Source organism: Vespa velutina, chromosome 4 (genome assembly GCF_912470025.1).
Source record: "Vespa velutina chromosome 4, iVesVel2.1, whole genome shotgun sequence".
NCBI lineage: Eukaryota > Metazoa > Arthropoda > Insecta > Hymenoptera > Vespidae > Vespa > Vespa velutina.
Window position 1 is genome coordinate 8,796,416 of NC_062191.1, and position 13,890 is coordinate 8,810,305.

A 13,890-nucleotide genomic window follows, 5' to 3' on the forward strand; every position below is an offset into this window, starting at 1 on the left:
ACACGTCGTCTCGCCGAGGACGAGACGAGGAGTAGTAGCGTGCGAGCGAGCAAGCAAGGAGGAGAGGCACGAAGCCTCGAAAACGTCCTGCTGCTGCTGCTGCTGCTGCTGTTGCTGCTGCTGCTGCTGCTCCTACCACCACCGACACCGCCCTCGCAATCTGGCGCTTCCACGCACCTCGGGCGCGGCAGAAACGCGCCGACGCGACGCCGCCTCGCAAATACGCAAGCGTCCCAGCCAAAACACGCCGAATACCCCCGGTTTCTCTTCCCTATTTATCCTTCACCCCGTCCCTCCCTGGCCCATTTCGAAATTACCGCGCTATTCGACAGAGAGCGCCACGTTCACCGACTCGCCCACTCTCCCGCCTCTTTTTTCAATTTCGAAAGAAATTTTATGAATTATAAAGTATTTAAAAGTCAAAGAAATGAATTTCGCGTTTAAATGGACTGAATTATTTATTTCTATCGTTTGCCTTATAAACGTCATCGTACCACGAGTAAATCGTCGAACTTGGGAAAATTTGATTGAAAAAAGATTTCATTTAAACGCATTTGTTTTACGTTATTGTTTCATATTGATATTCGTCATTGGTTTCGTACCCCACGGGGTTTAAGACGATGGACAAGTTTTGACTTATAAAATTTGCGACAGATTAAACATTATAAATAGTACGATAAAAGAATCAATAAGAACTAATGAAAAAAAATTTATCCGAAATTTTGTAAACTTTCGAAGATCGCAATGGAGTATATTATTTTAATCGGTCTTTTGATTTTAATTCCCATCGACTTTGTTAGATATAAAAGGAAGTAAAATATTTTTTTCTAATAATTTTAATTATGATCTAACCATGATTTTGATATTCATATAATCTATATGGTATTATATTCTTTCGTTAGGCAACTTTAATGTAAATCGAAATACAAAAAAATGCCTTTCAATTTCAACCTTTATTATTTTTTAAAACGAAAAAAAGATCTATCTAAAAAATGTCCATCCTATTGACCGATCGAACGAGGATCATTGCGATTTATAGATCATAACAAGAAAGAGCTGAAACTTTTTTGTTTGTTTTCCAAAGAATTCAACGTCCTTAAGGGAAAAAACGAGGCTAATTTTGTGACAGTTCGAGAGGGACCTTCTAGACAATGCAGATTCAATTAAAGTCTCCTGAGCGCGAAACTTTTCCAATCAAAGTGGTACATGCTCCGTGGCCTGTTCTTTTCTATGGAAGAACCAAAGCAGAAGCGAAAGTCCTTCTGTCCACAAGACTTTTTTCCAATGAAATTTTCTTCCGAAGACCTAACGTGAAAGGATACGGATATATTCTACGACAGCCATCAGCTCAACAGCTTTCGACTTCGACTGATTTCCTCGAACTTCCCTTTTTAATACACTCTTGAGACTTAAGAAACTCTAATGAGCATTAATAATTAAAGGTTTTCATGTAACAAGACTTTTATTTAACATGAAATCAATTAGATTCTAAGAACAAAATTTCTCATTATCAAAGATCCCATCTAAAAAGATTAAAAAATTACTTACATTTTATTCGATTAAAATGAAAAATCAGAAATTACCTACCATAAAATAATCAATTTATGACATAGTCTAATTCTTACGTAATTCTTAAAAATTTTTAATTGTACGCGAGAAACCAAACGGGTTCTTTGCATTACCTAAGAATTTTCATTCCTATTCCCGATAATAATCTTGTCTTATTTAATCATCATTTTTCAAAATGGTTACTTACCGTAATACCCTTAATACAATTGACAGGTGCTAACGAGAAGTGAAAATGAAAGTAATAACGTTTTATTATTTAAAAATGCTTTCCACAATGTCAAGCGTAATTTTGATGATACATACTATAAATACGTACATGGAGGTTGCGTTCTGACTGTTATGGTTGCTAGAGTAACGACAAGCGATAGATCAAACCGTTTTCACCGTTAAAAACGTTTCTCAGCAACCACTCCACTTGCTGAAGTTTATGGTGCTCGTATAAAACGTTTGTTATATCGAAATCGATCAGTATATGATATACATCACAAAAACGTTTATTTTATTTTGGATATCTCGAAATTCGTCAAAGTAAGTAGAATCATTCGTATTCGAATCGATTCGATTAATCATACGATCGACGTAATTCAATATTGTATGTATGTACATAAATTAATCTCGCGCATAAACACATACGCACACACAAACACGCACAAAAGATATAAATTTCTTTGTAAAATTGTAAAAATCACGGATTAAACGTCGCACATTAAAATGAAAGGTCTCGTTATTCGTTTCTCGGGAAACGTAAAGGAACTTTTGAAATACTGTAGCGAACTATACATAGAGATGTACGATAAAAATAATAAATAAACGGTAGAGTAGCAAAAATCGAAACGAGATGGCTTTTTCACGAAGTACACGGAAGTATGATAAATTGGCTCGTTCGTTGAATTTAACAGATATGTAGGATGTGTGTATGCGCATAGGTGCCAGTTATATTCAATTACTCGGCGCAAAATCAACCGAATAAAATTTTGTTGAAATGTAAGAGCTACCTATGTACATATACAAATATTTCATTTAATGATTTTACAAGCTTTCTAGAACACGTCAAGATCAAGAAGTATTTCACTAATGATCGGCATCGATCGACTTGTTGAATTTCTTTAAATTAAGAGAAAAAGAGAGAGAGAGAAAGAGAGAGAGAGAGAGAGAGAGAGAGAGAGAGAGATCGATTAATTGGACGGTACTCGATGGCCGAGAAGAAAGTAAATAATTTATCCGAACTTTCCTCTTCGAAAGTGGCTGCTCTTTCGATAATATTCGAAGACTGCACGAATGCGCTCGTTATTTATCAAAAAACTCTCAAACAGATTTTTAAGCGATCGAAGAACACGACCGTTCCTTATATTCTTTACGAACTCGAGTATGTTCCTATATTAAATAAAAATAATATCGCATAATATCTCTTACAAGTTTACAACATTATATTTTTTTCTTTTTAATTTTCCCTTATAGAAATTTGGAAACAACAGACAAGCAAGTACTTAACGAAGATATGAAAAAAATGATAAAAGATATGCAGGAACAAGCTACATATAACAAACTACATAACGATAGGTTTAAACGATAATATAAATTTTTATTCTTTAATTCTCGTCTAAACTCGTTGACATTAATTTTCTTTTTGTATAATTTCGTTCGTTTCTTTTTCTTTTTTTCGATACTTCTGAATAGCCTATATATAAGAAGAATTATGGAGGAATTAAAGGAAGAAATACGCGAATATGGTAGTTTCGATGTATTGACCAAAGAAATTGAGAGAATTGTGACCCAGAGAAAAAAAGAGGAGACTTTATTCGAGGAATACACGGCGATGAAGAAAACTGCGATGGAGCTTCGACAAACTATCGCCAACGAAAAAATGAGCAATGAAGCGGAGAGAACCCGTCTAAGGAATATACTGCTCGACTTAAAGGTATTATGTCAGAACAAAGAAAAAGTTCTTTCGTATCCACCCACTTGAAACTCCTCCTTTCTTTCCAATGCTTGTTAGAATGAAAATGAAAAACTGAAAATAGTTAACGACATTGAACATAAGTATTCGTGTAAGTGGAATGAAGCTAAGTGTCAACAAAATTCGATCAAGTGTAAGGACGAATGGAAAAGATTTAAAAAAACGCTCGATGATCTTCACGAGCGTGAAAAAATGGAAGAAATTGTATTTACCGAATTGATTACGTTTCTTATCCAGGATATCGCGGTGAGTATGAAAATATTTTAAATATTTTTAGATGCCATATGTTGTATATATATTATATTGTATATACAAACTCTCCCCGAGTTAAATGGCTGAACTTGAAATATGAATTTAGGATCTCAGAATAAGAAAAATTTTCCTCTGGAAGTATGCCCGCAAATCCTTCGTTCAAGAGATATTGACTTATAAAGTTTATAAATAAATATTGTCGAAATGTCTTTTTCTTATTCTTTTTCTTATTTTTGTAGAAAAAAAGAAGTCTTGATGCTCATCGGATTTAACTCCCATTAGATACGTTTTTTATTGGGTGCTTTGAATCAAATGTATACGAAGTGCCTACTAATGACCTTCAATTATTAAAAGAAAGAATAATGTATAATATATATATACATATATATAAAGAATGAATCATTAACTATTATATTACCACGTTAAATATGATACAAGTACAATAATGCATGTAAATACATGTTCATTTGTAAAAAAAAATATGTAATATATAATCTTCCTTGAACCATTCGTTTTCTTCTTCTTATATTTTTTTCTAATTTCAATAAAAAAGAAAAAGATATGGCTTATTATAGTTGTATAAAGCATTAAACATTGTTTCAAAATACTTCGTGAATAATTTTTTGACATTGTATTCTAATACTTTTTTTATTCAGAATTGCACGAAAAAATCATTTTATGCGAAAACAATCGTAGGATTCTATTTAAAAAAATATCGATCAATCTCGAAATCTCGAAATAAAAGAATGAACTCGAGAAAAAATTCTTTCAATCATCAGATGTTTTTTTCATAAAACCAAAAATATATGATAATAGTTATTGACACATTCTATATAATAGCAAGAAATATATATATATATATATATATATATATATATAAAATATACAAGATGAAAATATTTAAATAAAAATATCTATATATTAATCTGCTTATATATACATAATAGTACTTAGTAAAAAGAAACAATTTTGAACACATATTGTTTATTGATACATGATGTTCCCATTTAAACGCTCGATTCTGATCAATTGTGATATATATGTATATACTTATAGATAAATAAAGTATATTTTTACAAAATTACAGAGTATCGAAGAAAAGATCGAAGAATGGCAGAAACGGTACGATCAAGAGAAGAAAATGTATGAGAAGGAAATCTGTGAAGTGAACATAGAGATAGAAACTTGACAAAAAGACTTAGCTGAACTTTCACAAGAGGTAATGTTTTCGTTCTAAACATAGAAAAGAAAGAGGCTGTCTTATTCCCGACAAAGACCTCAAACACAAAGAAAAATAGAAAAATAGTTCAACTACAGATGGCTACACGATGTCCCGTTGATTCCTATGGGAACATTTTGCATATATAATACTTTCAGCCAATGTTTCAATAAAAATTATAGATCGAAACGAACGATTATTGTATTTCGAAAAAGATGATGATCGACATATATATATTGTGAAAATTATCGATCATTGTAAAAAATCAAACTCGACATTATGTTACTCGGCATATCGCAGAAATTTTACTTATACGAGAATCGATAAACTCCACTGAAAAACTCGTTCGTGACTATTTCGAATCGAGCGATATCCATAATTTTACGTTTAAGATCTAAGAAACACGCTTGAAACTCTTTTACGAAGCTTTACGATTAACTCTTACGGTTTTTTTATCGTCATTCTTATGCGTGTGAATTTCAAAATGCAAGATACGTATATCTATTTATAATACATACACACGTATTTATATAATATATAAAAATAACTAATTATAAGATTATACTAAATTCTACGTACTTCACTTATCGACTTAGAGTCAAAGGAAATTTCACCGCGGCTACAACAATTTATACACAAGAGTACAAGCGAAAGAGCTTAAACACTTGTGGCATAATCGAATTCAAGACAACGTATTCTCAATATGAACGAGTCATGTGTTGTATAATATTATTATTAAAATAACGATATATCTAAAATAATTAATGAAGAAATTTATAAAGACAAGAATAAATAGTTTAAATAGTTAATGAATAATTTACGTTTTTCATGGTGACATACGCGCATATTATCACTTGAGCAATCACGAATAATTGTAACAGATGGCATGAAAAAAAGAAAGAAAGAAAAGAATAAAAAGAACGAGTACCAATTCCAATATTCTCACTCATCTCTAACGAAAGCTTAACGTCCCAATTAGTTATTATGCGGTGATACGAAAACACATTGAAATTCGTCCTATTAATTTTCCATTACAGTATAAACAAAAGCAAAAATTTATAGACGCTTACCTCGCGGAAAAGGAAGCATTGAAAAAACAGAAGAAACACGAACAGCATGTGCAAGAATGTGCCATCAGGATCCAAGCTTTGTGGCGTGGTGTTATGGTGCGCCGGAAGTTGGGTCCGTATCGACCTGAAGAGAAAAAAAAGAAACGTCAACTTAAAGCGAAGAAATAACTCTCTTTCGGTTGGTTGAACACTTCAGTGCTGAATACTGACGATTAGAGAAGACAGAATTTACTTAACGCTAGCGTACTCCCTCTTTTGTTTACACTTGGAAAGGTAAGGAAGTTTCTTTGAGTCTCAACGTACGTTGACCAAACTAAATTTAGAGAAGATAAACCTTTCGTATGGCAAATAAATTATTTTATATTCTAGTTAAATCTATTGGAATTTCATTAAGACGATTGTATTTATCTAGGTTTTGTAAAATAATTGGTTTAATTGATATTTTGTTAATATAATGGCGATAATAATACATTAAAGTAACAACTTCTAACATATAAATATGTATCTACCATATTTCGTGATTAGAAATAAATTTTCATTTTATTCGCTAAACTATTTAAATGAAATTAATTCATATCTTTTAATTATACGAATACAGTCCATAAAACGTTATATACATTGAACATAATATATTTCTATTTTAAAGTTTCACTCGGACTTCATGTTTTTTATCATTCTAGAAATAAAAATAACGAAACCAACCGAAGCTTCGTATCTTTGGGAGGCGGTTTCTAAGATCCTCATATTTCTTTATTTTTCGCACGATGCAAATAGGGAATGGTCTTCGAGTCTCGAGTATTGTTCACGCAAGAATCTCATTTCCCGTGCAACACTTCCTGAATTCTGCAGCGGTCGAGACCGCATAGAACCTGTAATAGTCCGTGCGGCGACTGCGGCACGAAACTTCGTCTATATGTACGTGTAAATCTATAAATGTATATGTCTACGTATATAGAAAATATATATATATATATATATATATATATATCGTAGCGTAGTTTGGAAGAACGTTAGCACGCTGCATAACGACCCTTAATTCCGATGTAAAAGTTATAAGGTTAATCTCCGAGTGACGTATCGAAGTTTTAGTGTAACTATTTTTTTTTTCTTTCCTTCTTTCTTTTCTTTTTTACTTTTTATATTCACCTACTTTTATTATTTTTCTCTCGATGATTTATACTCCAAAATACGATCCATTTTTTCTTAATCCTTCCGGAGTTCCGAACACGGAAAATAGAATAAATGATCATCCGAAATGATGATTACTGACGGATAACGTATATAAATCTCGAACGATGACATTTAAAAGAGATGAAAGTACTTGTTACGTTCTTGTAGCAAAGAAAAGGATACACACATATGCACACCTTGGTCATCGTCAACGAGGGACGATGCATTTTCCTTCATGAGAAATTCACGAACCTTCTAACCTACTCCGTTTGAAAGCATGCAAGCTCACTCCCGTGACCGTGCGCGGCCAGGCACCTCCTTAGATTACGATATAAGGAATGGGTAACCCGATGTGGCGGTGCACGCACCCGATAGTAAACTCTGTATGCATAATACTTTCCTATGCTACCTTTGCTCTATAGAGAGTTCAAAGGTCAGTTATTTTACACGTTCCCAAAACTTCGAATAACGGATACGTATCGAGTTTTACGAAGTTACAAAAATTATCTATCCTTACCAATAAATCGATTTAAAAATTTTAATGAAATTTGTTACGATTCTAAACGGACAATATTTCGAAAATTAAAAATGTTTTAAACATTATTAAACGAAAATACTTTAACGTTAATAGATTACAATTATGACAGTAAATATATGTTTCATTATAAAATATATTTCTTCAATAAGTATTTTATTTTATTTTTATTTATTTATTTTTTTCTATTATGTAATATTTATGGATAATTTACGTTGGTTAAACCGTTAGCCAATAAAATCCTTTTAACCGATATTTCCGTGAAATTTGTTTAATTCAACCGTGAGCCACAATCCATGATATTATCAATTGCGATAACGAGCCACCAACAGTAATCCATACGTATACCACATGGTTCTCTTTCTCTCTCTCTCTCTCTCTCGCTTTCGCTCCCTCCCTCTTACTGTTTCTCACATGTTATATATATATATAGAGTTAACCGCGTGTGTATACCTAGGTACGGAGATTCATTGTGTTGCACCTTGATACTCCGTTATCTCCACGATTCTGGGTCAACTACAGGGAGGGGAAAGCTAGTCACAGAGTTAGAAATGTGGTAGAAGGCAATGGATGAGAATATAGTGTATGTGTGTAAGAGAGAGAAAAAGTAAGGGATACAAAAAAAGAGGTGGAAAAAATGGAGAAAAGGAGAAAATGAAAGAAACGAGAGATTTAGAAACAATAGTAGAGACGAAGAAAGTAAAAAAAAATAAAAAAACAATGACGTATGCATGTATATTATGTATGTATATATACATGTCCTGTAGATAAAGAAGGACAGACAAAACGAAGAGGAAGAATAAAAAATATTGAAATTTCTCGTATTTTCATATATATATATATATATATATATATATATATATATATATATATATATATATATATATATATAGATATATAGGAGTCTACCGGGTAATAATAGAGATGTAGGAAGATTGGGTCGAGTACAATTGGTAAAATATTAGATGTTCGTGTATATAAAGAAAAATTAATGAGCAAACCTTCGTCCTCGATTGCGTTATCGCATAGAAAAAAGTTTCGAAATTAATAAATTGATTCAACGGTTATTACGAAGAATCCTCGAATTTTTTCATTTATAGGTTACAATCATTTTAAACTTGCCGCGCATAAATCTTCGATCACTTTGATCGTAAGTCGGTAATTTTCTATAAAACGTATTCTTACCTGTTAGATTAAATTATTAATCAGCGTTTACAGGATGGAAGAATAAACGATAATTCATTATGACGTTCAAAATTATCAGACATCGTGAGGTAATGTTCAAAGCATTTGATACGAATTTGTGATATAAATATCGTTACAACGTTTTAACCAATCATACGTTAAAGTTTAAAATTTCGACCAATCGCGAACGATGACCTATCGATATCTCTCGCAAATACATACCTATATGAAATGAATTACATTAGATCGTAAATATTATCGAAATTTTCAAAATTCTTTTATTATCGACGAACATGATCTATAAAAAAAATGATGTTAAACCTTTGAAAGATTTTTTATAGTATCAATTTGTGGACGATGGATAATACAGCGCATAAAACATTTCTTTAAAAAATATGTTTGTTGTACATTACGATACCTCATAGGAACTTTGTAATACTTTAGGAGCATATGGTACATGCGATGATGTAGCACGCGTCAAATAATACGAAATTGAAAGCTTTGGCAGTGATCCAAGCGAGCACCGTTTTACACCGACATCTTGTAACATGGACTTAGTCGTCAGTGAGATAGGAGGCATGATGATCACGTGATATGGCGCTAAAACAAATTTACCTATTCTGTCGAACTAACAAACAATGGAAAAATTTTTTTTAAACTAACGAAAAGCAATAACTTTATCGAAATGATATAAAAATGCTTAGTTTGCTTATATTTAAAAAAAATGAAAAAACAATATCATTTATCTTAGACATTTTATATCTTATATATGTATGATATGAAGAGATATTGCTCTGCCAATTGTATCTCTATAGAATTTCTCGTCGATATAATAAAACTGATAAACAAGATGAAATGCATGAAGATTCGCGGTCTCTTTAAAAGTGTTAACCGACGAACTAACCTTACGTACATATCACGTACCTAACTTTTTTTCGAGAATAAATAATTTCCACGTGCACCGCTATGCGGCGCTGCGAAACATTATTATTATTGAACATATTTTACGTTTAGATCGTTTATTATGTTGTAATAAACCAGTTTTATAAACCAGAATACAAATGTATTGTTGTAATCAATTGAATTTAAAAAATATTCTTTGATTCGTGCTCAAGGTTCATTGGAATATCGGATAAATTATGTCAGGAATGGCGCCAATGCGTCGCCATTTTTATAAAACTTTAGCCAGTCCGTAAATCGAGAAGGCTGTGGGGAGGAAGAATTCTGATAAAGGTCGCGTGCTCGACGGAAACTTGCACGAAAAACCAGCAAAACGCGTGAATAATGTGCTGGTCGTAAGTATAATTTCGTTCCGTGCTATCGCGAATCGATTTGGATAGTTTTTGGTCATGAAACGCAGGGCCTATGGCATGGGACTTCCGTTTAATGAACAGGAACAGGAAGTTCCTCGCGATCTGAGATGGCAAAATAAAAACATCCTGTATCGAAGGAAATTTCGAAAAATAAGCGTGCGATGCTTTTGTGATTTAGAAAAGGAATAAAGTGATCAGGATAGCGCGTTTCTTTCGAGTTGAGTTCCGTTTCAATTTTTACGACCTACTTTCAATTTCGGTGCCTCAAGGTCGAAGTACAATGACTGATACTTGGAAAATGGAACATTCGGAGCCGACCCTATTCATTCGGAAAAGTTGGTGGCACCGTTTAAATATTATGGATAATTTGATTTTAGTGTGCATCAGAGAGAGGGGAATTGAGTTCGATATACAAACATGCAAGCTGAGAGTATCTGTGCCAATGATATCGAGGGACTGGACGAAGACACTCTTATACCAGTAAGTTTTCTTTTCATATCAATTGCATTTATAACTGAATAATAGAAACAAGTTATGTATGTGAATTAGATTTGATCAAAATAATGATTTCATCAAATACAATAAAAGAATATAATGTATACAAGTTCAATGTAAAATCTGTATTAGAAAATCAATGTTTATGAGAGTTCTCGAACAATATTTGCCAGGTTGAAATTTTATCTTGCGATGTCTCCCAACGTTCACGTTCTCAAGATGCCTTATCAATAGTAGAATTAGGAAAGCAATTATTACTTAGTGCAAAAAATGGAGACACAGAGACTGTTCGTGAACTTATGTGTAGAGGAGCACCCTTCACGACAGATTGTGTATGTATCTATATAACGATTAATTAAGATAATATTGTTCATTTGTATAAAAGTATATTATTATTATGAATTTTGTTTTTCAGCTTGGTACAAGTGCTTTGCATTTGGCAGCACAAAATAATCATACAGAAACCGCTGAAGTTTTACTCAGAGCAGGAATATCCAGAGATGCAAGAACCAAGGTAGACAGAACACCACTGCATATGGCCGCTTATGAAGGTCATCATCAGATGGCACAGTTATTGTTAAACTATGGAGCTGATGTTGATAGTAGAGACATGGTAAACAAAAAATCAAAAACCAAAAATAAATATAATTCTTTGAAGTATAAATAATTTAACACACTTCATAACATCTTTAGCTTAAGATGACTCCTTTACATTGGGCAGTAGAAAGGGAACATATAGAAGTGATGCATGTTTTATTGGAACATGGTGCAGATGCAAATGCAACTAGTAAATTTGACAAGACACCAATTAGCCTAGCTTTGGAACATGATAGACTTGACTTGGTGGACATACTTCAGCAAGAACGAGAAATTATAGGAATACAAGCCCAACAACAAAATCAAGCTAGTTCTGCAGAATTAGAAGTAGCAACTCACAATTTAATTCAATTAGAAGCAGAAGCAGAAGCAGCAAATGAAGAACAACAAAAACTAGAACTTGCTCAACAACAATCACAATCAAAACGTAAAAATACCCAAGGTAAGTAATAAATTATTAAAGAATCTTGTTATTGAGAGGATATTCTTTTTTGTAATAAAACTCTTTCGATTCTAGGTAATAAAAAGCCAAGAATGATTCTTCAACAAATTCATGTACCACCATCTACTGAAATGGAACCAGAAAAAGAAATGAAAGATACAGAGGAAATTATTAATACGAATAATGTTAACAATAATAAAAAACGTAAAGATGTAACAACAATGAGTGGAGTCAATAAACAATTCAGGTTATTAGAAGCACATGGAATTACAATGATACCAATGGATGATGATGCGTCCATTGTAGAGAATGCAATGGAAAGTGGAAGAACTGTTGTCCTTACAGGTATGCTTGCTTTTAAATAAATAGAAATATTCCATTGGAATATAAAATATTAATCATTATAATAACAATAAAATAAAATTTTTCTCTTATTCGTAGAGGCTGGTAAACTTGCCTTAAACTTAACAAGAGGTTCTCCATTAAGTATGAAACGACTTCAAGTAACTTCAAGAAGAGGAACTCCAAGAAAAGTGATAGCTATACGAGCAGATCAGATTTTAAATCAAAATGCACCTAGCCTTACATCCCGTGGCCCGAACATATTAAAAAGATCTTCCGTAGATAATAAAGCTGGAAAATTATTTATTTCTTCTCTTTCAACTGCTGTGACTGTTCCAACATTAACGCAATCTCAATATACAACAGCGTCAGAGGTAAATAATTTGATATCTTATATCTATACTTATGGATTCAAATGCATATCTAAACCTATTTGTTTTACAGAACAAAATAGTCACTTCATCTTCCAAGATAACAGAACCAATCATTTTACAACTGGATGATGATATAGAAGAAGTCATAGAAGAAGATAATACAGATAATAATGAGCCAGTAATGGATATAGCAGTGCTTAATAGACAGTTAGCAGAAGCCCGAAGACAAGCCGCCGAATATCGCAAGCAATTACAAAAAAAGGAGGAGGAAGCAGAAATATACAAACAGCAACTTAAAAACATCGCATCTCAAAGAAAATCTAAATAATTTTAAATAAGTAAATTCTCTCCACATGGTTTCATCTTACAATAAGCGCAAGCATTTTTCTTTTTTTATTACAAATACTTAATCGACGAATTTTGTAGTATTGCTGAATTTTTTTTTATATACAAGTGAAGTTACATAAACAACTGATAACTTATGCGAATCTTACTATCTACTCACATATTATCTCTTATATACAACAATTCATAATTCAATACATGAACTTATATTAATTTAATATATGCATACTTTTGTAAAGGTGCATTTAAAATAATTAATGATGAAGCTAGATTGAAGATGAAAATAATTTCTGTAAAAAAGAACTTACATACGCATATTAACATAGAAGTGCTTTCTACATAATGTCTCCTGAATGTAATAAAAAAATCCTAATCTTTTAAATATAGAAAAATATTAACTTACTATATTTTCCTATATATTTGCCTTAGTAAATAGAATACAAGATAAAATATTTATTTATTCTTTTTCTATATCATACAATAATAATCATTTATAAATAGGATTCATTAATATATTCTGCAGTATATATAGATATATGCATACAATTACATAAACAATACGAATCCATTCGACATGAATTATAAGTTTAATATGATAAATGTACACAGATGTACAGCAGGGTATTTATAAATTTAATGTAGCCATCTATTAAAGATGTTTCTTTAAATTTTTACCATTTTACATTAAGAGTACAAAATGTAGAAAGCAAATAAGCAAATGGTTCAAGATTTTTCATGAATGTAACATAAAAGATGTGTTTATGAAATAAATTTATATTACAAAGAGACACTATCACTTTACATATTACACTAATAAAAATAGTTGCATTCCAAATATTTTCATAGCAACATTCATATATTTGTACTAAAAGTGAATTTTGTTGTTGTGATGAAAGTATAAAAATGAAAATTCAGATATTTAAACAAAAGGATTGGTGTTAATATAAAATGGAATGGAGTGTGTTTTAACGTTTTTAAAATATCAAATATCGTTATCAAATTCTATACGAAATAGAGTATTTTAC

At 31.8% G+C, this 13,890-nt stretch overlaps 3 protein-coding genes across 15 annotated transcripts in view; 2 read left to right on the forward strand and 1 right to left on the reverse strand.

Moving 5' to 3' along the window:
- The window catches only part of LOC124948437 (acetylcholine receptor subunit alpha-like), a 94,382-nt gene extending 94,152 nt beyond the window's left edge, over window positions 1-230 (reverse strand). For 7 of the 10 annotated variants that reach the window (XR_007100724.1, XR_007100723.1, XR_007100725.1 and 4 more), the window contains exon 1: window positions 1-228. This exon is cut by the window's left edge. The gene's annotated coding sequence lies outside the window, so the exon portion shown is untranslated. The other 3 variants (XM_047492053.1, XM_047492054.1, XM_047492055.1) reach the window with 2 other exon arrangements.
- LOC124948441 (dynein regulatory complex protein 9) overlaps window positions 1-6,520 on the forward strand; it is a 42,839-nt gene extending 36,319 nt beyond the window's left edge. Inside the window, exons 2-7 of one of the 3 annotated variants that reach the window (XM_047492062.1) lie at window positions 2,606-2,935; window positions 3,028-3,129; window positions 3,247-3,487; window positions 3,566-3,772; window positions 4,866-4,997; window positions 6,035-6,520. In XM_047492062.1, coding sequence (XP_047348018.1) covers window positions 2,763-2,935; window positions 3,028-3,129; window positions 3,247-3,487; window positions 3,566-3,772; window positions 4,866-4,967 — 825 coding nt within the window. In that variant the 5' untranslated portion in view covers window positions 2,606-2,762 and the 3' untranslated portion in view covers window positions 4,968-4,997; window positions 6,035-6,520. Of the gene's footprint in view, window positions 2,098-2,605; window positions 2,936-3,027; window positions 3,130-3,246; window positions 3,488-3,565; window positions 3,773-4,865; window positions 4,998-6,034 lie in introns of those variants that run through there. The other 2 variants (XM_047492063.1, XR_007100726.1) reach the window with 2 other exon arrangements.
- Window positions 6,521-9,929: 3,409 nt separating this feature from the next.
- LOC124948438 (GA-binding protein subunit beta-2) lies at window positions 9,930-13,653 on the forward strand. 2 transcript variants are annotated; one of them, XM_047492056.1, is made up of 8 exons: window positions 9,930-10,252; window positions 10,648-10,750; window positions 10,939-11,097; window positions 11,181-11,378; window positions 11,459-11,804; window positions 11,880-12,149; window positions 12,246-12,520; window positions 12,591-13,653. In XM_047492056.1, exons 2-8 carry the CDS (start codon window positions 10,688-10,690, stop codon window positions 12,846-12,848), a joined length of 1,569 nt encoding a protein of 522 aa, XP_047348012.1. In that variant the 5' UTR covers window positions 9,930-10,252; window positions 10,648-10,687; the 3' UTR covers window positions 12,849-13,653. The 2 variants fall into 2 exon arrangements, with proteins under 2 accessions (XP_047348012.1, XP_047348013.1); XM_047492057.1 differs by lacking the exon at window positions 9,930-10,252 and adding an exon at window positions 10,269-10,487.
- The last annotated feature ends 237 nt before the right edge of the window (window positions 13,654-13,890 follow it).